The 27,557-nt window shown below is 45.4% G+C and overlaps 2 protein-coding genes across 8 annotated transcripts; both read left to right on the top strand.

Annotated features, from left to right (window-relative positions):
• The first annotated feature begins 823 nt into the window (after nucleotides 1–823).
• Grpel2 (GrpE like 2, mitochondrial) lies at nucleotides 824–11,229 on the top strand. The gene is made up of 4 exons (XM_020170015.2): nucleotides 824–977; nucleotides 4,154–4,307; nucleotides 5,397–5,478; nucleotides 7,502–11,229. The coding sequence occupies exons 1-4, from the start codon at nucleotides 901–903 to the stop codon at nucleotides 7,864–7,866; spliced, it is 678 nt and encodes a 225-aa protein (XP_020025604.2). The 5' UTR covers nucleotides 824–900; the 3' UTR covers nucleotides 7,867–11,229.
• A 2,221-nt stretch (nucleotides 11,230–13,450) lies between these two features.
• Nucleotides 13,451–23,919, top strand: Pcyox1l (prenylcysteine oxidase 1 like). Of its 7 annotated transcripts, none has more exons than XM_074076678.1 (7): nucleotides 13,451–13,584; nucleotides 16,035–16,125; nucleotides 18,115–18,321; nucleotides 19,242–19,416; nucleotides 21,106–21,317; nucleotides 22,463–22,603; nucleotides 23,061–23,919. In XM_074076678.1, exons 3-7 carry the CDS (start codon nucleotides 18,297–18,299, stop codon nucleotides 23,717–23,719), a joined length of 1,212 nt encoding a protein of 403 aa, XP_073932779.1. In that variant the 5' UTR covers nucleotides 13,451–13,584; nucleotides 16,035–16,125; nucleotides 18,115–18,296; the 3' UTR covers nucleotides 23,720–23,919. The 7 variants fall into 7 exon arrangements, with proteins under 7 accessions (XP_073932779.1, XP_073932780.1, XP_073932778.1 ...); XM_074076679.1 differs by lacking the exon at nucleotides 19,242–19,416 and adding an exon at nucleotides 18,423–18,472; XM_074076677.1 differs by having other exon boundaries at nucleotides 18,060–18,321.
• The last annotated feature ends 3,638 nt before the right edge of the window (nucleotides 23,920–27,557 follow it).

Genomic DNA, 27,557 nt, shown 5'->3' with positions numbered 1-27,557 from the left:
TTTCCTACCTATTTTCTTATACCCTGCCATCTCCTCCCTACAGCAAGATGACTCTTCAAACCATCACACGTTCTCACTGCAATCAGAGTGAGTCTAAGGTTCGTTCAGGAAAACAAAAATTCAACACCTGCGTTAAGGTAACATTATCTCTGTCCTGAAAGAGCATTCATTTTAACAAGAGGAAACGAGATAATACACATCATTTTAAAAAAGTTAAGTCAGAAAATAGAGGTACTGAAGAAAAAAGCAAGGAGGCGTAGGGGGAAGGAGCGGTCAGACTGCAATCGTTTTTTTGATCGTTCACGTGATCCGATCCTACCTATCCCCTAGCCTTGTCACCACTCCCCTCTCTATATTTCAGTTCCTTGCATTCAAGTCTCCTCTCCACCGGATCTTTGCAGAATACGTTTCTGTGTGAACCACTTTCTTCCTCTTTTCTTCTACCAGTTCTTCAGCTCTCAGATCAAACATCAATCATTTAGGAAAACTTCCCACTTCTCGGCCCATTTGTATTCTAGGCTTCCGTAGTAATACGCCCCTCCCCTTTAAACACCGCTCATATTTTGATTTTTATATCGCGCTTGTGTTGAACATTTATAACGTCATGTAGCTCCACAAGAATACAGCGGTAATCCGCTTTGCTCGCCGCGAGCCACTCGCCGACCACTGAGCTTCCGCACCCTAGAACCCACTAGGTTCACACTGTGAACCGGAAGCGTTGCGTCCTGCCCGGAAGAACAGCACGGTGCACAGGACAACCAAAAACGTAGCGTTCCCGTCCGGAAGTCATGAGAGGGAAATGTTCGCAGAGGCTGCCGGGAGGCGTGGTTTTTAAGTGAGCGCGTCTGGCCTCTAGAAGCAAGTGCGCGTGCGCTGCGCCCGTCCTCTCGGGTCTGGAATATGGCCGCGCGGTCGATGTGGGCGGTCCGGCGATGGGTGCAGCGCCTGCTGGCCTCAAGTACCGCGTCTGAGAGCAGGTAAGCGTTGCGGGCGAGGGGTCGAAAATGTGAAGCTATGCCGGACACGTGTGCTGGCAGGACGGTTGTGGGCTGGAAGGTGAGGTTGACGTCGTAGGCGAGAGGCACCGCCAAGCCTCTCGGCCTCTAGGACCTCGCGTTCACGGTCCCATTTTACAGAGCGGGAAAGTGAGGCCCCATAGGCGTGCCTCTTTCCCTAGCCTAGAAAGGTGGGTAGAGCCGAGATCTTGGCCTGAGAGGTGGAAAGTCTGTTGAGCCCCAAACATCGGTTGAACTGGAACTGTACCTCCGTCCCTCCCGGCCCCTGCTCTTCGATGGTGTTTGGTGCTCATTTGGGTTCTTAACCTGACTCCTAGCCCTAGGTCGTCTCCTCTTTTCCCGGGCATCGTGTCACCTGCCGGTGAAAGAAGGGCGTGGACCTGGTTTCTCCCAGGTGTCAGGGTACTGTACACGCCGACTGCAGAACGATGGGTAGCTGTTTCTGTTATTTCACGTTTAATAATTAAAGAGCATTTAACTCAGTTTAATAACTGAAGCCTGGAAAAACTAATACACAGGAAGTGGCAGAACCCGGACTGGAAACTTAATTTGTCAGGGTTAGAGAGCCGACGCTTTTATTGGTGAACATTGTTGATTATTCTCGAGGTGTTCCTGCGGCGGAGGAAAGGCTAGGGATAGGGTTGAGCTCTGAGTTGTAAATTTACCTCCATGGAAATTTGGATAACTATTTTGTCACTTTTTAAAAATCTCAGCACACCTGACTCAACATCCTGCCCTAACACAGGTTCGGAGTTGAATTTAGGGTTTGAGGCTAGGAATAGTTTTGTGTTTTTGTTTTCAAGATTTTTATCAGATTGTTGGTGAGATAAGGAAGTGTCAAAAACAAAAAAACAGTTCTCATAAGATTCCCCCACTGCAGTTCCAATGGAGTGGAATTGGAATCAGCCACAACTCTATTTCATAATTTGAGTTCTGACCATTTTCTATTCAGACTTGCCCAGAGACTAATTTGGTCTTCAAATTGGATTTTTTTTTTTTAAGAGAAAGGAGGCATGTATAATTTGCCCCAGATCTATGTTGACCATATTTTCTGAACCAAAAATTTGGAACCATGTACAATCGGACATAGATCATAACAACTGGATTTAAGGCCAGCCTGAAAAGTCTGGGGGATAAAAGTTCTCTTGCCTGCATTTCTGGCTCTTCACTCTTCCTTTTCTTAACTCCTTTACCCCCCTCCCCCACCCCCAATTAAGCCTTTGCTCAGAAGTCATTTCAGTGACCACTGTTCATATAAATAATAAACTATTCGTTAAAATCAAATTATCAGGATCCAGTTGTAATGGAAACTTCATTAAACTAGGGATCAGAACTCCCACAGTCCAAGATCTGCTATAAACTGCCCCCAGTTTAAATTCTTCCTGTGTAAACAGCTAAATGTGGATGGAACATTTTAGTGATGCTGAGCAAGGACTTGCTGCCCTGCACACATAGAAGCCAATGCTATGGTATACTATTCTTTATTGTGAGGTAGACTGGTAGAAGGAAGTCAGGAGCAGCAGAAAGTGCAAATCTCTCTGCCCATTTAGTTGGTAGGGTACTTGATAGGAGGGAAGAGCAGCTGCTTGTTGAAGGGTTCTTCTGTGCAGGCCTAGACAGTCTGCATAGGCATGTGACCTCTTCATAGATCACATGTTTCTTTTCAGCGAGCAGTTATGTTTTTTACAGAGGCTTTTCAACTTATGGTGTTAAAAGGTCATTGACCAGACAAGCTGTCTTGTGTGCATGTCTGTTTTTTGAAAAGCTGGTTTCAAACTGTCCTTGAATGGATTCTGGAGGCACTTCCTGAAAGTCAACTTAAGTACTTTGTTATTTAAGGAATTTATGTCTGATGTGTCCAGGCTTTCACCAATTTCATTAGCTCTACAGAATTGTAGATAACATAACTGTTGAACACAAGGATCTGTTTTAGTGACCTGTATAGTCCAACTCAGAGTTTCTCTTTCTCAATAGTTTCTCTTCCCTGAAAGCCTTAACTTGTGGTCAAGAAGGCTTAGAATTCTAAGCCTAAATCAGCTCCCTGTACTAGACTTAATTTTCCCTTTCTGTAGAAGGGAAGATGAAGAATTGAACCAGGACTGTATGTTTTTGTGTTACTCCTGATACTAAATATCCTGCCTTAACAGAATACTAACAGTGTGATCTTTTGTTTGTTTGTTTGTTTGTTTTTGAGGTGGAGGAGGTCTCACTATGTTGATAAGGCTTCCACCTCAGCCTCCCCAGTCCTGGGACCATAGGTATACACCACCTTGCCAGGAGTAGTTGTGTGATGTTGAGTAAGTCATTAAGCCTAAACTTGTCAACCTCAGTTTTTTCATCAGCAAAACAGGGATGATGATAATATTTAAATTAATAACAGCAAAAAAGTGGGAGAAACACAATTGTCCATAAACTCCAATCCAACAAAGTATGGTATATTTGCATAGTGAAATATTACTTAGCAATAAAAAATAACCAATTAATGATAAATACATAATAATGATAAATGGATAAGCCTGAGAAACACATACTAAGTGAAAGAAACTACTCCCAAATGACCACATATTATATGATTCCTTTTATATTAAGACAAAAACTATGTCACACTCACCCAGGGCAGAGGATTTGATGGAAATAGCTAATGACTTCTAATTGGTACAAGCTATTTTTTTAAAAAAGCTCTTCAAAAGCTGAGCACTGGTGGCTCACACCTGTAATCTTACCTATTTAGGAGGCAGAGTTTAGGAGGATTCAAAGCCATCCCCAGCAAATAGTTCATGAGATCCTATCTCAAAAATAGCCAACACAAAACAGGATTGGCGGAATGGCTCAAGCCATAGAGCACTTGCCTAGTAAGCAGGTAAGCCTTGAATTCAAACCCCAGTACCACCAGAAAAAGAGCTCTTCAAGAAACCAAAGTAGTGCTTAACCTCACATGTTGTGAGATGACAAATGGTGATAGAAGTAAAACAGTGTTTGGAGCTTAGTAAGGACATTGCAGTGTTCATTTGTTTCTATGACTGAAAACACTTTCTCTAAAGCTTCAGTCTGGAGAAGTTTCTAGACTCTAAATTTTGTTGTAATTTTACCTTTTATGATGGCATTTCTTCATTATGGCTATTTCCTTCCTACTTTAGGGGATGGCTGCACCCATTTAGCACTGCCACCCAGAGAACTGCTGGTGAGGACTGCAGTTCTGAGGACCCTCCTGATGAGCCTGGGCCCTCTCTTGCTGAACAAGCCTTAAGGCTAAAAGCTGTTAAACTGGAGAAAGAAGTCCAGGATTTAACAGTGAGTAAATTTATATTGTGTGTTCTTTATACCTTTTCTCTGGCTTAAATATTCAAGCAAAGATTTTATGTCATTTTTTTAAATGAAATCTCCTCTCATTGGCTTTTTTACCCCTCCACTGCTCTCTTGCAAGGTATACTAGGTTAAAAAAAAAAAAAGAAAAAGAAAAAAAGCTAAGGCTAGGGGTATGTTGCCTGCCTAGCAAGCAGGAGAGGCCCTGAGGTGATACATTGTGTGGCAAGTGGTAGACAGTAAGTACTTGTGAATGAGTGAGATTATTGGCTATTGTACTCTTGATCAGACGACATTGGTATACTGGTGCCAGTCCTGGGCTGACACACAGGGAGATAAGCTAGATATACAAGAGTGATTCCAAAGCGAAATTACTCAGAGTGATAGAGAGGCTGGAAAGCAATTAAAGGAACCAGGAATTATAAGAATGGTAAAGGACCAAAGGGGCTAAAATTATTGCCTTCAAATAGATGACACACTTTTTTTTTTTTTTCCTGGAGATACTGGGGCTTGAACTCAGGGCCACACTCTTGCCCCTTACCAACCCCCACCAGGTATTAACATCATAGATTTCTAATGAAGACATTCCTTATCCTCATCTCTGTAAGAAATATCAAGTTGTAGAATAGTAGGGGAGGAATAGAATACGGTATTTCTCCACAACTGAGTTTACTTTTTATTTGATTGGTTTTAGTTTTTTGTTGTTTTTGAGACAAGTTCTCACTGTCAAGTGTTCTACCACTTGAGCCACTCTACCAGCCCTTTTTTGTGTTGGGTATTTTGAGATAAGGTCTCAAAAGCTATTTACGTGGACTGGCTCTGAGCCACTATCCTCCTGATCTTTGCCTCCTTAGTAGCTAGGATTGCAGGTATGAGCCACCTGCACCAGGCTAGATGACACACTTTTAAAACTTAAATTGTTCAAGTCAATGAAAGAAAGTTAAGATTTTTACAGCTCCTAGTTTGTCTTATAAAATCCTATCACAAGAGTGAAATTTATAGAGTAATTAAAAGCATTTCTCTTCCAGTGATAAGCATTTATTTTTTCCTCTTTTTGATTTTGTTTTTGATGTTCAGCTGAGATACCAGAGAGCTGTAGCTGATTGTGAAAACATAAGGAGAAGAACCCAGAGATGTGTGGAAGACGCCAAGATATTCGGTGAGAGATTTGTTCACAGTAAAATATATTCAGTTAAAGGGCATTTAATTAGCAGATATGCAAACTGAGCATAGTAAAAGTACATCTGGGTACTGAACTGATGCCTCCCATACCCTTCCACTTTTCCCAAGGCTTTCTGTGCTACTTATTTGGAGTGGTATCAAATTAGCCATATGCTAAAATATTGTTGGCCTTTATTTTAACCAAACCTTTGTTTATTTTCTAAGCATGTACAATTATTGCAGTTCCAACATTCTAGTACTTACACAAACAATTGTGTTTAGTTCATTAAAGAATAAGTGAATTGAGAAAGTGATTGGGTGAACCCAAACAGCAGACACATAGGAAGTTGGGAATGCTGAAACTTGCTTAATGGAAGCAAAATTTGTCTATATCCACAGGATGATAGTCAATTGTATTTGCCACCAGAAAGTTTTTAGTGCTGTGTAAGATCAGTACTCTGTAGACAATTATAAAACAGCTTGAAGACAGAGGCTCAGATCACAGAATCACATAACCTTAGAGGGCTTAGAAGTCTTTCAAAATGTTTATTTTATTTAAAAAAAAAAAAAAAACTGGCTATTCCTTGAAAATGCCTTTCGGTTTCACTCTTTCCCCACTATTGCCTCCTCTTCTACACCAGACCAAGCCATATCACACCTAGACTACTTCACTTGGCACTCCTATTTTTCCTATCCTTCCTGTTCTATCTGTCATACCCCTGAATCCATTATGTATGCTTCTATTCAACTAATTTGAATCAGGCTTCCACTTGTTTTCCTCATAAACCTCTACTGGATCTCTCACCTGGAAGAAAGAGGTAGATTTCCTTCAGTTTTTCCCTCCCATATAGACAGCAAGTCTCTTCAGTTCTCTCCTGTCATATCTTTTATTACTTGCTATAGCTGATCTTCCTTCTTACCTGTGAGTATGGTTAAGGCAGCTACCTGTTTTGGCACAAGACCTGTCCCCTCACCAGTTCCCGTTGATTATGTCATAGATCTCTAATGAAGACATTCCTTATCCTCGTCCTGGTAGAAAAATCAACTTGTAGTATGAGAAGAGAGGAATGGAATATGGGACTTCTCAACAACTGAGTTTACTTTTTATTTGTTTGGTTTTGGTTTTTTTGTTGTTCTCTGATCCTCCTGCCTCTGCCTCCCTAGTGCTGCTGAGTTTACTTTTTATCTTGTGACAGTTCATGTTTTCTAAAAGATTTTGTGGCCTATTGCTAGCAACTTAATAGCAGGCAATTAGAAACTCGCTTCATCTACAGGTGGATCTTACCTTCTGTTCCTATTTAGCCAGTTCTCGAGGATAAACCACTTGTGGGCTGGGGATATACCTCAGTGGTAGAGTTCTTGCGTAGCATGCACAAGACGCTGGGTTCCATCCCCAGCAGCACAAACATCACAAATAGAATAGAATAAATCACTCTTTAGCATCCTTAGCATAGTGTTGACTTTATTGTGTTTGTTTCTCCCCACCCATAAAATGTAGTATCTTGTCCCTTTTGAGAATGGCTTTTACACAACTAATACAGGAAGAAATTTTCAAAATGTATATAACTCAATATTTAAAGGTGAATGACAACAAAAATGCAAGAAGCAAAAAAAAAGGGAGGGAGTTGCAGGGGTAATGAGAGCAGTCTAACCAGTGTACAGTGTAAGGCTATTGGGAATTGGCACAGTGAATCCCCTCTATACAATGAATGTATGCTAATAAAAATGAAAAATAAAATAGTTGACTTTTAAAGAACAGGCTGTTGAGTGTAGACTTACATAGTTCTCTTTCCCATTTCTCAGTAGGGTTCCTGATCATATATACTTCTTGAAAGAGACACTGACTTGGCAGTTAAGTTGGGGTGGCAAAGATGATGATTCCTAAATCCTGTGTACCAACCTTCTCAGTTTCTGGGGTACCCACTGTACTGTATTCTAGCTACCTATATGGGTCTGCTCCACACTCCACCCCTAAAGGTAGAGTGATTTTATCACAAACTAAGTGTCTGATTTCTCTGTAGGAATCCAGAGTTTCTGTAAGGATTTGGTGGAAGTGGCAGACATTTTGGAGAAGACTACTAAGTGCATATCTGAAGAAACAGAACCTGAAGATCAGAAGCTCACTCTGGAAAAAGTCTTCAGGGGGTTGTCACTTTTAGAAGCCAAGCTGAAAAGTGTATTTGCCAAGCATGGCCTGGAGAAGATGGCACCTATTGGTGACAAATATGACCCTCATGAGCATGAACTCATCTGTCATGTGCCAGCTGGTATTGGGGTGCAGCCTGGCACTGTGGCATTAGTAAGGCATGATGGCTACAAACTTCATGGCCGCACCATTAGACTTGCCCAGGTGGAAGTGGCAGTAGAGTCTCAGAGACGACTTTGAACAGGCCATCAGGAACTGAACATTCTCCCAGAGTACAGTCACCTGTGTTTCCTTTATTTATTAAACTAGGTTTGTATTGTACATGAGGTACTTCATGTGATCTGTTTTTGGATTTAGTCATATTGGCTTTATTTCTAAGCTATTCTATTGATTTTATGTGACCTATTGGTCTCATCAGAAGTCTTGCCACTGGGCACTTGAACAATGTGACAAGTGTTCTTATGGCCTTTATCAAAATGTGTTTACGAAAATTATTTTTAAATTGGTTCTCTGATGACTTTGAATCCAAAATCCTCTTAAGCATGTATTTTCACATTAATTGGAATTAGTATAGTGTCTTGTATATATTATCTTTTGTGGAAAAGGAAACAATAGGAATTAGTTCTTCATTTGGGTACTTGGATGATAAAGCTTTACACTTGTATAGATGTAGATCATTTGAGTTGATTTTTATATACATAGATTTTCAGAACTTACGTTTTTTATTATTTTACATTTAGTCATCTTTTATCCTTGTAGTCCTCTGCTAGGGGTCCCTCTTATCTTACTGTCCCAAACCTATCCCTTTCTGATCCCATTTGGAAGGGCTAAAGGACCAGGCCAGACTTGGAAGGCAGGTAGCTTTAACAAATTCAAGATACCCCCTTTCCTTTCAGGCCAGTAACTATTTTCAGCCTCCCTGGGTTTATAGTTTCAGGCAAACCAAGGCAGCACCAACAGCTAATGGCCCAAACAAGTCTGTATAGGTAATTACCTGTAGCTCTTCATTCCACCAGACCTGACTCTTCTGCCTCTTTGTTACCTTTGCTTTAGGATTCTATATTAGATTATGAGAAAATGCTAGGTTCTCGTAATTTCTCATCTCATTCTAAGATTTTTGTTTGTTTGTTTTTTCTTTTCTTTAGTTGATACCAATCACTACCTCTCTTACGTTGACAAACTTTTTTGGTTTTTTTGGTGCTGGGGATTGAACCCAGGGTCTCCCACATGCTAGGCAGAACATTCTACCACTGAGCCACACCCCTAGCCCAACAAGCTTTATTTCCTAGTTTGTGTAGCGTAGCCATTGTTAGTCATACTGTATAAACATCTAATTCTGCTTTTATGTATTAACCTCCTAAAGTTAATGGACCTAAGTGGTTTTTGCAGTCTTAACAGCTGGTATTGTGTAAAAGGTTTATCCAGTAAACGACTTAATGAATGGATAATGTATCAGGTAGACTTTAGAAAGAAGGTTAAATAGTATTTTAATGTTAGAAGAGGCCTTAATCTCATCTCAACCTTTCTGCTGCTTCTGAAGTATGAAAATTAAGTCCTATTTAGAACTGGACCCAAAGGGAGAAAGTCTCCAATGACTAAATGTCAGTCTGTAAGAATAAGGAACAAGTATATAGTAAGTTTAGTCACTTAAGATTCATGTACATGCAAATATGTCTTCAGTTGTTAGATGTCCAGATTGCATAGGTTTAAGTTAGCTACCCGTAAAATCCATTTCTGCTGGAACTCTGTGACCCTGTAGGGAAGCAGAAACTGGCTTTCTTCTACACTTCCAGGTTCTTTGGGCTTCAGATTAATTCACACAAGATGGTCTAACAAGAGAAAAATGTACTGTGTTGTGGTATGTACATCTGGGAGTCCTACAAAATAGATTCAAAAAAGGGTCAGATAATTGATGCTTATAAAGTACCCTGAGCTTCTGGGGCTGGGGTGGAGGAAACAAGGATGAATAAAGATGGTCTTGTACAGATAAAAAGGTAACAAAATTTGTCTGGAGCAGCCCTCTTTTGATACAGGTACCTTTGCTAATGTGAGTTTCCTTTCTAGGTGTCCATTTATTTTACAAAAGGACAACTTTTCAGAGCTACTCCTGTGTCTGCAGTTTCCAAGCTCAGTAGCTCCCAAAGAAGTATATTTTGGAGTGGTAAGTTATCTTCTTAGTATTGGTAATTCTAGAACACTACTTAAGATCCTGGTGTCTTAGAATTACCAGTACTGTGGGCCTTACCAGCTCCATCAGATTTAAACACTTAAAACAAGTAGGGCTGGAGGTGGTAGAGCTGTAGGTGGCATTAGGGGAGAGGTCAGACAAGTAAATGTGCACTTTTAAATGTAATAAGACTCTTTGAGCTGCGTGTGGTGGTACATGCCTGTAATCCCCATACTCAGGAGGGTGAGGCAGGAGAATAAAAAGTTCCAGGATAGTGTGGCTACATAGTGAGACCCTGTCTCAAAAAAAGTTTTTTGATTTTTTTTTTTTCTTCTGGCATTCCACTAATTGTACACTGTAAATTTAATTAGCAGTCAAATTCTACAATAGGGATTTGTCCTTTTTGCTTTCACTTCTATGATACTGACAGATGGTAACAATAAGAAAATGAACCAATTAAATTACCTATGTGTGGTTTGGGAATACTAGCTATCGTTACCAGTGAACTGGAATTAACTATAATTTTAGGTACAGAATGTTCTTATTACCTAAAGAGTTTTCTAGTCCTCTCCAACCTCCTGTTTTTGCAAGTAGATTGTGAATAATTTTAGGTTCTTTTATGATTGAGTAGTTTCGCAGACTTAAAGTGTACATTTAAAATTACAAGATGAAGATGTAATAGCAAAAAGCTCAACTTGAAGGGCTTAAGGAGCCAGAGCAGCACAGTAGAGTGTAGGCTGGTAGGCATGAACTAGAACGTAAGTCTCAGCTCCGTCACCTCTGTGACTTCTGGCACTAGTCATGTGATTCTTCAAGCTTGTTTATAAACTGGGTATAGTAATTCTCTTACGATACTGTGAGGATTAAGTGAAATGTGTAAATTGCCTACTACAGTAGGCCCTCATATTTATTTTTATTGTTTATTCTTAATTATGCACATTGTTTTTCCTGCATTTTTATAGTTGCCTAAAGTCTAGGGAAAAGGGAAGACTGGTAAGTGGTTACTTTAAAAAAAACTTGTAAGCTAGTCATTCACGGTGACTTACTTTCCTTGCAGTTTTGGTTTTGGTTTTGGTTTTGGTTTTAGCCATATCACAAGAAACCCATTTTGAAGGAATAAGAAAATGTGCTCATGCTGTTAATTATTTTTGTCTTGATGGTGAAGTAAAAAAGACCTTGGCTTGCTTTGGCTCACTTGATGGGGAGATTTTGGTGTTTTAGTACTTAGACTCTACAAATCATTTGCTGACTTTCCTTACTGCTAAAAAGGAATCAGTCAGTTTGACATTAATGTAAGTTATTTGGTGCTCTCATTCATTACAAAAGATTTAATAAATGAAGAAAGGGTTTTAAAATGCTGAAGCAAAATCAAAAAGAGGAAACTAAGGATGGAATGTAATATTCAGAAATAACTTTAATAAACTAAATAACTGCAATTCTGGTCGGTTGGTTGGTTTGTAGTGCTGTGGATGGAACTCAGGGCCTTGCATGTGCTAGGCAAGTGCTCTACCACTGAGCTACACACCCAGTCTCAGTGCAGGAGTTTAGTCTTTGCCTGATTTACACATATACTGGTATGTTACAGTCACTTCATTGACTGTGGATGCTGGGGGGAAGTACCTGAGATCTCAGCACAGCCATATGGATGCAGTATTGGCTTTCTACACTATACCTCAGTGTTGAAATCTTGTATGGTTTTCTACCTCCTTGATTTGCCCCTTTCTGATTTCTTATGTCGTTCTTAGACCTAGACTTCTGTTTCTGCCATCTTCTTTAGCACTATCTTGTTTTCTTGTATTTGCGTCTTGGTTCTAGTTGTCTTACCTGCTTTAACTGCTGTATTTGTGTTGGTGGACTCCTGACCATCCTCCTAATGATTCCTAGCATTTGGCCTTAATCTAATCTTCAGTTTCCATGTTCTCAACTTCTGACTGCCTGGCCGTGTCTTTACCTCTGCTTCTCAATTGGTTTCCATGCCCCCAATTCCTGTCTTTGGAGCAAATCTTCCCTGGGATTTGGCCTTGCACTTCCATCATTTTTCCAGGCTTGTCTATAAAACATAATTCTGCAATCCATTGTTACCTATTTCCAGTGTAGTCAATAAATACATTTATTCCCATCCACTCAGGCCTTGGCCAGGCTCTCAGGTTCACTATGGTGGTTTTAAAGTAGAACCAAAGAGTTCCTCGACTTACACACTGAGGATCTATGTCCACTCTTTTTGGAGCTTTATGACTGCCTGATCAACAGGATACGATGAAACTGACACTGCCAGTTTTGGAATCCAAACATTAAAAAACTGGTAGCCCCACATCCTATCTTGATGTTCACACTAGGAATTTAACATCATGCCAAGAACAAGCCACTAAGTTTTTGAGTGGTTTGTTACACATCAAGAGATGACTGATACAGTTTCTCTTGTTATTTCCAGTCCCAGCTAAGTTTATTGTTATTTGTTTTAGCATTTCTGTACAAATTGCACCTCCTTGCTTTTCCTCTTCCCACCACCTCATCAGTGCACACATTATCAGTGGGCTACTAGAATTAGAACTTCCTAGCAGAAAAGACTCCAACATTGCAAAGAGTAAGAAGATGAATTTTTAAGTTAATATGATTTACTCTACAGAAAACAAAAACTACAAGAAACAAGTCAATACATAAGAGAAGTTGGCATCAAATGATCAAATGCTTGTGGCTTTTTAAGAATTCGAGGTATGTCTTGAATCTTTGGAGCTGTGCATTCTGACACAAATGTTTCCAAAAAACATTTTTGAGATTACAAGAAATATATATTTATGTATTAGTAGGGATCCAGTTTGGACCTAGTAAGAGTCACAAAGATGACTTAGAACCCCAGCTACAAGCTCTTACCATTCTCTGGATCCCTTCAGTTTCTTAGCCATAAATAAAGATTTTCCTTATTTATCCTGAAACTCACTCCTAACTCTATTCCTCTGCCAGAGGAAAGAAATCTGCCCTTCACAGTATTGTAAACTAGCCACACTGAGCTGCCCTTGTTGTCTTGGAGGATGAAAATGGCAGCTTACCTCTTACATTTCTCCTTTCTGAAAAGAGTGAATGAAATCCTTATGTTAAAAAAAGAGAACTGTATAGATAGAAACTGCAAACACACATGTGAAAAAACTACAGTACGGTACACACAGCCTGTGCACAGGGTAGAGCCCAGTCCGCCTGGCCGCCTGCTTGATCAGCAATTTCCAGCACTTGCAGAATGTGTCAAATCCCAAAAGTGTTTCCCATTTCTTATCTCACATGATCGTCACCACAACCTAAAAAAAATTGAGCGGGGATTATTCCATCCGTTTTATTAAAGTGAAAACAGAGACGCAGAAGGCACTTTACAGAGCTAGTAACTCCTCCGACGTTGGACTTCAGTTCTTCCCCTTCAATCCAGCTCCCTGCAGCTGGGACGTGGTCCTGATGCTGAGGTCCGGAAAGCGCACACACCTGCGCCGGGCAGAATGAGCCAGCCAATGAGGAGCCCGCATCCGGAAGGCGGGACGGGGAGGCCGCCAATGATAAAGCCCTCTCGTAGAGCGATGTAGCTAATGAGGGCCTCGAACTGAAGAGGGACGTCTGCTCGGCCAATGAGAGGCTGGCAGGCGGAACGGTCAGTGGGGCTCCAGGGCGGGGCGGGGAGCGAGCGCCGAGCCCCAGCGTGCTTCCCCGGTCGCCGCCCGCCATGGCTCGCGCTGCCCTGGTCCTCGCTGCCTTGGCCCCGCTCCTCGTCGTCGCAGCTGCGGGCGGAGACGCCCCGCCGGGAAAAATCGGTGCGGGAAGGACGGGGGGGTGAGGGGCGAGCCGAGCTGAGGGGAAGGCTGGGCGGGAAAAGGGTTTGCAGCTGGCTGGGGGCAGGGGAGGCCAGGTCGGGGAAGGAGTCGTCCTCGGGAGACGAGCTGGGTGGAGGAGAGGCGAGGAAGGAAACCTACCGCAGTAGGAAAGGTGCTGATGGGGAGGGGGGCACCGGCATGTGAAGGCCACCTGGAGCGCTGGGCAGGACTGGCCACTGATCTCGCCGGAAGGTGCAGGGTCACCGGGCATCTGCAGTGGATGTGGCTCTTGGTTAGGCGCGCGGGTGGCAGAGGACAGGAGCAGGGCGATGGCGTTCACAGTGGTCTTCTGAAGGCCGTCCGTGCACCAGGCAGAGTGCTGTATGTAGTTCCTGCTCGGAGGCGCGACCTCCCGAGACGGGAAGCCCGTTCAGGGCTGAGAAAGTACCGTGCGTTCCGAGCGAGGACGCTTCACCTCGGCTTTGCCGGCTCAGAGAGCGCTTCCGACAAGTAAAATCCAAGCCAAAACTTGCGGTCGGTAGGAGACAGTTGCAGAACAATAGGTCAGCTAGAGATCGATTTGCTGGATGATAAGAGTAGGGAACATCCACACGCACACACTCCGTGCTGGAGATAGAGCCCAGGGCCTCAGGCATGCTGGATACACGCTTCACCACTGAGCTATGTCCCCAGTGGGAACTTTTTAACAGCAGTCACATTTCTTTATTATTTGTGTGATTTTCCCAATATTGTAAAAAATTTCAAACATGCAGCGAAACTGAGAATTTCACAGTGATCATCCGTAAGCCCTCCACTTAAACTGCCATTCATTGCTGTTCTTCTTGCTTTATCACATATGTCCTTCTAGCCATCCATCTTACATTTTGATTCATTTCTGAATAAATTGCAGATACCAACACATCTTGCTAAATACTTCTTTGTGCCTGTCATGAAATGCAGCTCCATATTTGTTCGTTGCTTTTTTCCCCCTCTTGATGATCATTTTAAGCTGGGCACTGGTGGCACACACCCATAATCCTAGCTACTCAAGAGGCAGAGATCAGAAGGATTGAGTTTCAAAGCCAGCCCTGGGCAAACAGTTCGTGAGACCCTATCTAGAAAAAAACCCATCACAAAGAAAGAGCTGGCAAAGCGACTCAAGTTGTAAGAGCACCTGCCTAGCAAGCATGAGGCCCTGAGTTCAAACCCCAGTGCTGCCAAAAAAATAATAATAATTATCACTTTAACTCTACATGACTGACCCAAAGATGCTGGGTTTCCGTTATGGGAGGACAGAGTCTCAACTCTTACCAGGCTGCCCTCCAGTTGGCAGGGATGCCTTGGGATGTCTCATGGGAGCACCACAAATTTACCAGGGCCAGGGCAGGGCTAAAGTTTATTATGCTGGAAAGCCATGACCAGGCCATAAAGGATTAAGATAGACTGAAGCATGCTGGAAGTGAATTTGAGACAGTTCATGAAAGAGAATCCTGAGGAGTAGAGTGGCTGGAATATGCGGATTTTGAGCCAGGCTTGAAAGTGTAAGGAAACATAGGCCCCAAAAGTGACCACGTGGAGAGGAGTGATCTCGACAAGAGATTCTTTATTGCTGGGTGGGAGAGGGAGGGAGCAGAGAGCCAAGAGAGAGAGGGAGAGAGGAGCAGGGGCTTAAATACCCCTCAGTGGGACTCAGCATGATCTGATTGGTTAGGATCTTATGGTTCATGCTGATTGGAGGTTGGGGCAGAAGGAGGATTCAAGCTAGACTTGAGGCAGGACCATGACCCTGGAAAACAGAAGCTTAAGGGTGCAGTAAGAACTGAAACCTACCAGCCCATTATTGCCAACAGAAAGGATGGGGAAGAGTTAGGCAGGCAGTGATTAGAGTATAGAGTATTCTTTCTCCTGGGAATGGGCAGTAGGGCAGGACTTTTACCATTGGTTTTTGGGGGAAAGGGCAGGGCCTCCTTGCAGCAGGAGTGTCTGGCAATACAAAGCTTGCTACCCACCTCCTAGCTGGCCTCATCCTCCTTGCTGAAGTTATCCAGAACAGGACCAGGCAAGGCCAGGTTGCCCTTTAGCTTTCCTGATTTTCCTCAGCCCTCTGGCAGGAGCCTCTGTCCACTCTTGGTGGTTTCAGCTCTACCCAGATGGGAACAAGGAGCTTCCTGTTAAGATAGTTGATCCTTGGACTCCTTAAGGATCCAATCTGAACACCTCAGAGTGGCCTGAAGATCCTTTGAACCCACCATACAGTTACATACACTGCCCTGCTCATGCTGTTCTCTGCAGAGCAGGTGGTTCCTCTCACTGGCACAGCCAGTTGTCCTCGAGGGTCCTGACCAAATGTTATTTCCCCTAGGAAGCCTATGTCCCTGCACACTCACAGGCAGAATCCATTGCTTCCTCCTTGGGGCTCCCTGAAACACTGTTGTCCTACTTTGTCACAGATTGTCGTAGCTGATTGTGCGTGAGTCTGTGCCCACTGACTGCCTAGGTTCCTGAGGACAGAAGCCCTGTTTGGTTCAACTTTGAGCCCCGGTATGTCATGTCATAGTGATATGACGTCTTCCCTACAGCCCTGGGGTGGCTTAAGGCCTTGAAATGTAGGTATCGCTGGAGAAAATGGGACTCTGTTTGCAAATGTAGGGGAGGGCAACCGAGTGGTTAAGAAAAGAGTAAGGACACTCTTGAGCGAGGCTGTGTAAATGCTGAGGAAAGAGGGGTGGTTATTCTTTCAACATTCAACAAATACTTCATGCACTCTGCCTGCTAGCATCTGAGGACATGGTAATGACCCTGCTCCCTCTTGGTCCTTAAACAAACTATTTGAATACAATGTGGCAAGGATAGGCCAGAGATAAACAGAGTCTGGGGCTTCAACACAAAGGAAACCTACTCATCTTAGGTGGCTCAGGTAAGCCAAGCTAAAGGTGACAGTTGAGGGCTGTAGAAGTCAGCAAGGCCCAGGGTCACAGATAACATTCCTGATAAGAGGAGCAGCTCAGGCAAAGGCCCAGGTGGAGAAAGAAAAGGCAGCTGGGTACCACACTCTTAAGAAGGTGGGCCAGACCAGGAGGCAGAGTGTGGAGGGGAGGGCAGAGAGGAGACTGGGTTATTGGAGGCTGATTCTCAAAGAGCCTTGTATTCTCTGAGGATTACTGCCACTTCTTGACCGGAGCTGGTGTCTCAGGGTCCAACATGAGTGCAGTAAGGATACATGATTGATGCCATTTTCTTTTTGGATAGTATTACTAGACTGTCCAGATGAGAGGAAAGCAGTGTTTGAGATATATGGTAGGCAAAATCACTTGTACAGTGATGGCCCAGCTCAGTAGCTTCATAGCTGGTTTGCTCTCCTCCCTTGGAGCTATTCGATGATTAGTATCTGTCTAGACAGCAGTTCCTAGTAGCATCTCAGAGCTCTGTCCAGTGAATTGTTATTATCAGTGATTTTGATGAGAATACTGATGGCAAGTCAACCGAGTTTGCAAAGAACAGGAAGGCAGGAGGTGTGGTTAAAAACAGTGGATGATAAGACCCCAAAAAATGTCAATAAGCAAAAATCGTAACAACAGTCCAGATTGGAATCCAGGGCCCTATAAGGTCACAAGCAGCCCATCACAGGGTGCATTCCAGTCTTGGCCAACACAGACGTAGAAATGACTTAAGAGTCAGGTGGTAGGTTGGACTTAAACCAGAGGTTGGCAGACTTTTTCTGTAAAAGGCCAGAGAGTAAATATTTTAGGCTTAACAGACCGTTCAGTTTCTGTTGCAGTTACTCAACTCTGCCTAGCATGAAAGTAACCATAGACAGTAAAAGAAAATGTATGGCTATGTTCCAATAATACTTTGTTGCCAGATATAATGGCACTCTGAAAGCTGAAGCAGGAGACTCACTTGAGCCAAGACCAGACTGAACAGCATAGTGAGATCCTGTCTCAAAAAAAAAAAAGGCGTGCCAATAAAATTTGGCTGGGGGGGAGTGGCTCAAATGGTAGAGCACCTGCCTAACAAGCATAAGACTGAGTTCAAACACCAGTACTACAAAAAAATAAAATGAATAAGTAAAAAACTTGGTTTACAAAAATAAGCATCTGCCTAGTATGACTCTGGCCTGCAGGCTATAGTTCACTGACCCCTGGAGTTATGTATAAAACTAAATTTGTTCTTTTTAAATGATTATCCTGAGTTCAGAGATTTTTTTCCTGCCCTTTCCCTGCTAAAGTGTCTTTTTATTTTATTTTCTTTCTTCCTTTTTTTTTTTTTTGTGGTGGTGGGGTTTGAACTCAGGGCTTTTCCCTTTCTAGGCAGGTGCTCTGCCACTTGAGCCATACTCTAGCCCTGTCTTTCTCTTTACAAAATGAAAGTAACAGTAGGTGGTAGTCTTCAAGTTGGCCTTTGCTCACGAGTCCTAGGTCTACTCAAAACTCATACTGCAAAATTCCTCTTTGAAATGTCATGAACCTGTAAAGGTAACCCACAGCCTCTCCTGTGCTGTCCCTCCCTGCCTCCTGGGCCTGCTGACAGCCGTGGTTGGGGCTGGGATTGGGGGCTCTGCCGTGGCCCATTTCCTCCAGCAGCACTTTGGACCCCGGGTGCAGATCGACGTGTACGAGAAGGGAACTGTTGGTGGCCGCCTGGCCACCATCTCAGTCAACAAGCAACACTATGAGAGCGGGGCAGCCTCCTTCCACTCGCTGAGTCTGCACATGCAGGACTTCGTCAAGCTACTGGGTGAGTATTCCCCAGGGCTGGCAGCAGCCACCAGGCCCTTCCCAGATTGCCCATACCTTCGAGGCCAGATGGTTATGTAGCCCAATCTCCTCATTTTACAGATGGAGCAGCTGAGACCAGAGAGGGGAAGGAACTTGCCTGAGGTTACACAGTGAGTTAGTTGCAGAGCCGGAACTAGAACTCAGGTTTGACTCCCAGGCCAGTTCTTTCCCTTTCAATTTGCTGTGATCATATCAGCATCCACATTGCTGGTACCTGCCTAACACCGTGCTAGGTGGTACGGGGCATTACCTCGAGGCCTCTTTAGCACCGCCTTTAAGGAAACTGTGGCTCAGGAAATTGACAGATTTCAGCTAAACCCACACAGCTAGGAAGTGAGAGATCTGTGAGTCAGACCCTAGAGCATCTGTCAAAACCACACACAGGCTGTTTGCTGCAAAAATCCCACCTCTCAGAAGTGATCCTGTAGGTGGTCTTGCAGATGTTCAAAGTGGATACATCCAAGCTCATTCATTCTAGCATTGTTTGTAATAGCAAAAGGTTGAAAGTATCCTCTTTTGCCATCTCCTGGAAGCTGGGGTTAAATACATGACCTGTGAGTATACACAAGGCTTTCTGTGGCCAGAATGGGAAAGTCCATTGTAGCCAGATAGAGAATAATCTCCAAGATCTGGGATGTTGATACAGTGCAGAGCAGTGTCTATAGGATGTGGGGGTGGGGAAGGACAAGATCATGGCCAATACATGTTGAGTCCAGTGCTCTATAAGTTACTGAGTGCTGGATAGGCAGAAGGAGCTATGGTTATTTCCATGTAATCTTGGGTCCTGATTTGCCTCAGGAAGGTCCTGAATTTAAACCAGGCCTATTAGGGTGGGGTGGGGGGCTCTGAAGGGGACCTGAGGGCTGCTGGTCTCTGCAGGGCTTAGGCAGCGGCGCGAGGTGGTAGGCAGAAGCGCTATCTTTGGCGGGGAGCATTTCGTGCTGGAGGAGACCGACTGGTACCTGCTGAACCTCTTCCGCCTCTGGTGGCACTACGGCATCAGCTTCCTGAGGCTGCAGATGTGGGTGGAGGAGGTCATGGAGAAATTCATGAGGTAGGGCTGGGCTGAGCTGAGCTGCAGGAGGGCATTCCAGGGGGGAGAGAAGAAGCTTGGGAAGGTGCTGCTGGACTGTAAACTGTGAAACAGAAGGTGGTACCTGGTGGATATAAGTGCCCAGCACAACTTAGTGAAGGCTCAGAGCCTGAGCAGTGGCCTCATATGGGGTGGGACTGGTGCCGTTGGCATTATGGCACAAGTCTTCAGTCTTTCCCTCCACTGAACTGATGACAACATGGGTTGCAAACTCACTCACCTACGATGGCAGAAGTGGGATGGGAAAAGTGAAGCAGCCAGGTGGGAGAGAACAGGGATGTTGGGTGACCTGAGGAACCAAGCCATCTCAAAGAGGCAACCAGGCACACCGCTGAAGCCCTCTGTGGCCAGCCATGTGAAAGTTCATGTAGCTAGATCTTCAGTTTTCAGACTGGAAGCTGGAAATTGTAAACTTTGCCATCCCCAGTTTTTGCATTAGAACAAACTCCTCTCTACCACTTCTCTCCTCCTTGGGTGCCAGCCCTTCTCCATCACCTCCAGGTATGGAGGACTGGTGGCCTATGCCTACTCCATACTCACACACCAAGCAGCCCTGGCCCCTCCTGCAAGATCTCCCTGCCTCCCAACACCCTGGGCAGAGGCTGCTCCTCTGGCCCCTGCATTGTCTCCCTCTCTTCAGTGTCAGATGTTCAAGCATTATCCCTTCCCTGATTTCTGGCACTTCTCCACTCCCTTCCCACTCTCTAGCTGCCATACAAATATGGCACTTCTTTCTTGTATTCTCCAGATGGTTTTTTTGCAGTACTGGAGTTTGAATTCAGGGCCTATACCTTAAGCCACTCCACCAGCTCTTTTTTTGGTGATGGGTTTTTTCAAGCTAGGGTCTCGAGAACTGTTTGCCTAGGGCTTGCTTCAAACTTCGATCATCCTGATCTCCGCCTCCTATATAGCTAGGATTGCAACCACGAGCCGCTGGCACCCAGTGCCCCTCCTTTTTTCTTACACTTTTCTCTCGTCAACTTTATGTGGACCCTCAGTGCTGACTTCTCTTGGTGATAGGAGATAACTTCCTCCTGCCAGCTCATTTCCCTTCCATTCCAGACCCACATTTTCAGCTCTCTGGACACCTCTATCCCACGTCCCATTGAAAATCAAATTCAGCATGCTTACACAGCAGCCCCAGAATGAGTAGCATTTCACAGGATGCATGTGTGGATGGTTCCAGTCCCTGCTAGTCCTGGGCACTGGGTGAATGGGAAAGGGACAAGCCATGAGTTTGAAGTAAGTGGGGGCCCTGCCAGATCAAGGTCAAGGGGAGGACTGTAGTGGCATGAGGTCCAGTGTGGTCCAAGATGCCAGGGCAGAATGAGGATGGCTGTGGATTGTCATTTAAGACAGGGAGTGGCTCAGAGAAGCTATGTAGTTGGCATTCAAGGGAGCTGTGATGTGAAGCCGGGTTTGTGGGATTCCGGAGAACTTGCCCCTATCTCCATGCTGCCCCTCTAGGAGGGACAGGCCCATCACCACCACAAAACAGGCCAAGGGGAACACAATCAGCCTCCTCTCCCAACCCATACGTAGAGGAGGTGGCAGGTCCCTGGTGGGCCCTCCAGGTCCACAAGGACCCCATGATGGGTGGTCAGCCAAAAGGCCTTTTTGCACAGGAACTCAGCTCGCTGTGTCTTCTAGGATCTACAAGTACCAGGCCCACGGCTATGCCTTCTCAGGTGTGGAGGAACTGCTGTACTCACTGGGGGAGGCTGCCTTCATCAACATGACCCAGCGTTCTGTGGCCGAGTCCCTGCTCCAAGTGGGTGTCACACAGCGCTTTATTGATGATGTCGTCTCTGCCGTCCTGCGGGCCAGCTACGGCCAGTCTGCAACAATGCCCGCCTTTGCTGGTAAGTATCCAGCTCTCAGCTAGCCTGCCTGCCCTACCCCTGCCAAGAATGAGCTGAGGTCCCTGTGACAACCTCACATCTGTCCCACTCATTGTGCTGCCTTAGCACTTTGTTGCTCCTTTCTTTTATTCTGGCATCAGTGCTCCAAGTTGGCAGCACAGTATTTACTCCCACTTCACCACGGTGGAAGGAAAGCTCAGGTGGGGATCTAATGTGTATCCTCTACTCCTGATTGTCTGCTAATCTCTTCCGCTTGCTAAGTGTCAGAGTTGATGTGGTGCCTTACTGTCCACAGTTTGAATTCAAGAACTGCACTGCTGACACTCTGATGTTCATCTACTTGTCACCTTATATTCCCAGCTCATTACTAGAATGGATGGGTATGCATGTAGCCCACCATTCTCCCACATAGGCTCCCACAACAGAGAATGTAGGCTTCACAAGAGGAGACTCTTGCTGTCTTGTGTCCACTGCTCCACCCCAAACACTGGGAAAAGGGTCTGCACCATGCTAGGCACTTGATGTGCTTTTGATGAATAAATGAGAGGGTGTGTGTCAACTAGCACCTCTCACGTCCCCAAGATACTCATCCTGTGGTCCCTTCCCAGTCTTTAGGTCCTGCCTCAGCATCTCCACAGTGTGGCCTCCCTGTTCACTCTTCCAGTGTCTTGTGTGTATCCTTCATAGCATGTCTGTACTGAGATGTAGTTTACCTACCATGGAATTCTCCCATTAAAGTATTGAGTTCTGTGGTTATTAATATATTCAGAGTTATGCAACCATCACTGCGATTTTAGGACATTTTTATCACCCCTAAAAGAAACTCCATACCCTTTAGCCATCAGCTCTGCAGTATCTCTAGCCTTCCAACCCTGGACAGTCACAGATCTGTCAGTGTCTGTGGATTTGCCCATTCTGGGGCATCCTATGGAACAAAATCAGACACTATGTTGTCCTTTGGAGCTGGCTGTTTGACTAAGAATCACCTTTGCCCTTCACTGTGTTGTGGACTTGGTTGTATTTTTTTGTGTACCTGTAGTCTCCCTGTGCCCTGGCTGGGAGGACCAGGGAGAATAGTGTTGGGCTCTCCAGCTTTACTACCCAGTGGTTTGAGAACCCACCAGCCATCCATCCCATTTTGTCAGGAGCCATGTCGCTAGCTGGGGCCCAAGGTAACCTGTGGTCGGTGGAAGGGGGCAACAAGCTGGTGTGTTCCGGTTTGCTGAAGCTCACCAAGGCCAACTTGATCCATGCCACAGTGACCTCTGTGGCTCTGCACAGTACGGGTGAGTGGACAGAGCAGCGGGTGTGGCCACGCCATTCCTAGCCAGCCCTACAGTTTCTTCTGCACCTCTACCCTGGTCTATGCTGAGCTGGGGAGCATTTTCCAAAACAGTAGTGTGAAGGTTCATTGACACTAGAGGGCGCTGTGGCCATGAGTCAAATGTCAGTGTTGGGAAGCTGAGTCTTCCATTAATCAGGCCTTGATCCTTTGATCAGTGAGGACGTTGAGTGCAGCCTTGCGAAAGCTCCCTCAGCTAATCAGCAGAACCAGAGGAAGAACTTAAGCCTTCTGACATCCTGTCCAATGCCTGCCCTGCAGCCACCCTACTATGGAAAGATGGGGACCGGCATCATCTAGACAGCTCAGCCGTCCCCAGTGCTGGGCCGCAGGTGGGAGGTCAGTGGGTAGAAGCCAAGGAAGAAGTTGACCTGTGTGTGTTCTCTTTTCTGTCTTTCCAGAAGGGAAAGCCTTGTACCAGGTGGGGTACGACAGTGAGATGGGCAGTGGCTCCAACTTCTACGACATCGTGGTCATCGCCACACCCCTGCATCTGGACAACAGCAGCAACTTCACCTTCGAAGGCTTCAACCCACCAATTAGTGATGTTCAGGGCTCTTTCCAGCCCACCGTCATCTCCTTGGTCCACGGCTACCTCAACTCTTCCTACTTTGGTTTCCCTGACCCTAAGCTTTTCCCCTTCGCCAATATCCTTACCACAGATTTCCCCAACTTCTTCTGCACACTGGACAACATCTGTCCTGTCAACATCTCAGCCAGCTTCCGGCGGAAACAACCCCAGGAGGCAGCAGTCTGGCGAGTCCAGTCTCCCAAACCCCTCTTTCGGACCCAGCTGAAGACCCTCTTCCGTTCCTATTACTCAGTCCAGACAGCTGAGTGGCAGGCCCACCCTCTGTATGGCTCTCGCACTGGCTTCCCAAGGTTTGCGCTCCATGACCAACTCTTCTACCTCAGTGCCCTGGAATGGGCAGCCAGCTCCGTGGAGGTGATGGCCGTAGCTGCCAAGAATGTGGCCTTGCTGGCGTACAATCGCTGGTACCAGGACTTGGACAAGATTGACCAAAAGGATTTAATGCACAAGGTGAAGACTGAACTGTGAGGGCTCCAGCTAGACCCCAGGAATTTTTGCGCCACACTGAAGATGTGTCAGCAACCCAAAGTTGGCAAAGCCACGTTCACCTGCCCAGCCACTCTTTCTGACCCCTCTTGTGTCAAGCATCTTTTTCCTTCAGTGTGGGTCCAGGTGACCCACTCTCTGCCTATCTGTCTTAAGGCTCCTCAGAAGGGTTACTTTTTAAGGGAGAAAGTAAGAAAAGAAGGGAAATTTGGGGTGGTTTTTGTTTTGTTTTGTTTGTTTTTTAAGAAGAAATAAAAATCATCTTCTCAAGCTGCTTTTGATTTGGTTTTCTAACTAGGAGCCAGGATGACTATGGGAGGGAGTGTAAGGCAGAGAATTCTGAATCTAATCTCTTTTCAGTGTTCCCTACCTACTTCCAGAATGTAAAACCTATAATAAAACATTGAGCACCAGATAGTTACAAACAGTAGAAGGGAAGATCAGAAAACCTATAGCCCCTGTTTGCTATGGGGCGACTCAGTCTGAGGCATCTAGTTCAGAACTGACGTAGACACCCTCTCTAGGCCTCCCCAACAACACTACATTGAGGGAGATGACTGGTGGGACCGGAGGAAGAAACCTTTACTCCACGTTGCCATCAGTGTAGTTCTGAGCTTCCTGGAACCTGTGGGAAAAGGCAACAAACTAGGCTATAGAAAGAATGAAGTTTTTCTTTGGTACCCAGGGGAATTGATTGTTCTGTTCCATATGCAGGGGTTGAGGAATAACATGACAGATCTGTCTTACAAAGGAGACAAGTCCCTAGATGGTGGAGAGCACTCATACTCCATCCCCAAACATCCCAGCAGAGGAGAGGAGAAGTGGAGTTCACAGGTTAATAATCTCATGCTTTCTCCTTTGACACTAGCTAGACTGGAGAGGAGAACTGTGCATTGCTTTTTCTACAGACCTTTAAAGAGCAGTAGTTTTAACAAAAGGAAGTAAAAAATTATCTTTATTCCTTTTGTGCCTGTGCCTTTCTGTAAAGGGAGTGAGTGGAGAAATAGAGCCGTCAGCACCCAACAAGGATGATTGATGGGCCAGCCACCACATCTGAATCTCCTGGAGAAGGGAGAGAGCCTGAAAGTGCAGATGCCCAGTCCCACTGGGCCTGGGTCCCTAGAGGAAACAATGCCAAATGGTACCAATACTTTGGCTTTCCCAACAGAAACAATCCTGGAGGTCACCTTGCAACTTCCCTCTCTTTTTTTCTTTTTTCCTTTCACTTTTTTTTCTTTAGATACACAGAAAAGCCCAAGATGAGGAAAATAACTTGCCGTACATCTTCTGGTGATTTCATAGAACAGCTCAAATCCTTAGCTTCTCATTCAAATTAATTGAGTTTGGCTAGAAACAAAATAACCTACTGCCTAGTGGGAACCCCAACTGGCTCTGAAGTTCTCTGTGCCCAGACTCACAACAGTGGCAATGAAAGAGATAGAGTCTTTAGCGCACAAGCAGCATGCGTCTGTTTTCACAGAAGCTGAGAAACTGACACATCAGAAAGATGGCATTTGGTTGAAGTAGAGGAAAACTAAACTTAAGTTGACTTCGGCAATACAGGTGTTACTGGTTATCATGACTTAATGTCCAGGCACAGAGAACTGTACAGTCCCCAGCTGTTACTTTTCTTACAGCCAAAGATGGCTGCCAACAGCTCCCCAGGTGAGAAGTCCTCCCACAACCACTGAACCAAATTCTAGGCCCTAGGCCAGTTGGACCACCCTGAGCCAATTCCTGTGGCTACAGAAGTGCCATGTAGTGATTGGCTTGGCACTCAAATACCAGACCAATCACTGTGACACAGGGGATTAGATTACATTGATTGGCTTAGAGCAGAGGTGGTCTTACCCAAAGGTCAAGGGAGAAGAGGATTGGAGAGTGCCTAAGTGTCAGCCACATACAGAGGGGCCCATGCCTTCCCCACTCTCAAGTTCAGTAAAATCAGTGTACGATGGCATCTTTTTATGGGCTTTGTTTGAAATGAATGGGACGGGCTGTCATGTGTCATTGATTACTATTGTTGAGCCAGAGGATGAAGGACAAAACATATCCCTGATAACTACCCCTTCCTGTGTCTCTAAGCAGGGAAAGGCACAGCCCAGAGCAGCTACATTTGGTCCTCAATCCTCGGCTGGGGCTTTGGCTCCAGGCCCAAGCACGAAGTGGAGCTGGCTGCATCCTTCAGAAACCTCCTTTACCTGGGTGGGCAAGCTCAGACAGCTCCGAGCCACAGCCAGCCAGCATGCCCACAAGGCCTGCTTCCCCAGACTAAACCTGAAAGCGAGGTTTCCTGCAGGCAAGAAGGGGAATGAGAGCCAGCAGAAAGCTTTGTCCCAAAGCCCACCCTGGCCTTCTCAGACCATAGCAGAAGCCCCCAGAGGCTCACAGACTGCTGAGAGAAGGGAGAGCATTTGCAAAGCAAGCCTGTCAAACAAGAAAGGGACCAACCTCATCCGCTAAATGTAGTGGACATTTAAAACCCTTCACAGAAACTCTGCCTCTGAGAGCAAGAGACCAGAGCGAAATTTCAGCACTAGGGGGAGGAAGGGACCACTGTGGAAGGTAAGTTATGGGGTAGACAGGGAAGGAAGGCCATCCTCACACCCACCCATGAAGGAGCACTCACAGGGAGTAGGGGCAGACCTTGGGTTCCCCCAGGGACCTTTGCATTCATTTGCAAGCACCTTCATAAGCATTGCACCCCATTCTGCTCTTGGCATTGGGCCAGGTGCTGGAGGTGCAACACTGAGCCCAGGGGTTGAGGCCCCCATCCCATGGAGTGGGAAACAGAAAACACATTTAGACTCAGAGCAAAGGAAGGTTCTAGGGTGCCATGTAGACCCTGTTCTCAACCCAGCTGCTGCCAGCCCAGGCTCATGGGATCACAGAATGGTGAGAGTGGAAATTTAGTGGTCCCTAAATCCTGTCATCTGGTCATTCCACAGGTGAGGAACCAGAGCCCAGAAAGAGGAAAAGGTGTCATCCAAGTATAACTGGCTTTTTTTTTTTTTTTGGTGGGACTGGGGATTATAACTGACTTTTATTGAGCATCTCTGGGGCCCTTGATGCTCTGGTGGAAAGACTGCCCCTTCTCACCATGGAGAGGTCCCTCCATCCCTATGCCCCCAGGGTAATTGTGCAAGGCCAGGACTAGTCTCAACCCTCCAGCAGCTCAACTTTTCCTACACCTTCACTCCCAAAAGGCCTTGGCACCTCATGCCCTTTATGTAGGCCTAAGTCTTGAGAGCTGAAGATCACAGGGCTGGGGGTGTAGCTCAGTGGTGACAGCGTGTGCTTAGCATTCATGGAGCCCTGAGCTCTATCCCCAGCACTGAGGGGGAAGAAAAGACCAGAATAGCTATCTGGGGAGAGAGGGCGTGGATCTTAGAGATGGGCAACCCCCTGAGGGAGAAGTGACTGCTGCAGGGATCAGCACCGGCTGGCACATGAAGTTTATTTTCCATGTGTCTGGAACCAGGCCGAAGCTTCCTGAGTAATTTTAACCAGTATCCACTCTAGAACAATACCAAAAAAGGTAAGTTACTTACTAGGGGCACATACCTAACCATTGGTTTTTCATGAATAGACCCTTAAAACATTCAGTGCCGAGGCTGCTGTGACCACAGAAGCTTGGGCAGCCAAGCAAAGTATTCCTGCATGGGGCTATCAGCCCCATGGAAGTTAACTCCAAGTGCTAGCTATTCTCACCCTCAGAAAATAGCCAGAGCCCCTCAGCTGTCTTGGGGGACAGAGGGTATTTTTAGATCCTAGGACAGCTGATTCAGACTTGCTGGGAGGTTAAGAGGGCCCAGGGGGA

The sequence above is a fragment of the Castor canadensis genome, chromosome 6 (genome assembly GCF_047511655.1).
Source record: "Castor canadensis chromosome 6, mCasCan1.hap1v2, whole genome shotgun sequence".
NCBI lineage: Eukaryota > Metazoa > Chordata > Mammalia > Rodentia > Castoridae > Castor > Castor canadensis.
The sequence above is the reverse complement of the archived record's forward strand: the minus strand, read 5'-3'. Positions and strand labels throughout refer to the sequence as shown.

Coding starts and splice junctions, on each gene's coding strand:
- Pcyox1l (XM_020170001.2), top strand. CDS start 13,497: ATGGCTCGCGCTGCCCTGGTCCTCGCTGCCTTGGCCCCGCTCCTCGTC. Junction 19,417..21,105: donor GTCATGGAGAAATTCATGAG/GTAGGGCTGGGC, acceptor TGTGTCTTCTAG/GATCTACAAGTACCAGGCCC. Junction 22,604..23,060: donor TGTGGCTCTGCACAGTACGG/GTGAGTGGACAG, acceptor CTGTCTTTCCAG/AAGGGAAAGCCTTGTACCAG.
- Grpel2 (XM_020170015.2), top strand. CDS start 901: ATGGCCGCGCGGTCGATGTGGGCGGTCCGGCGATGGGTGCAGCGCCTG. Junction 978..4,153: donor AGTACCGCGTCTGAGAGCAG/GTAAGCGTTGCG, acceptor TTCCTACTTTAG/GGGATGGCTGCACCCATTTA. Junction 5,479..7,501: donor GGAAGACGCCAAGATATTCG/GTGAGAGATTTG, acceptor ATTTCTCTGTAG/GAATCCAGAGTTTCTGTAAG.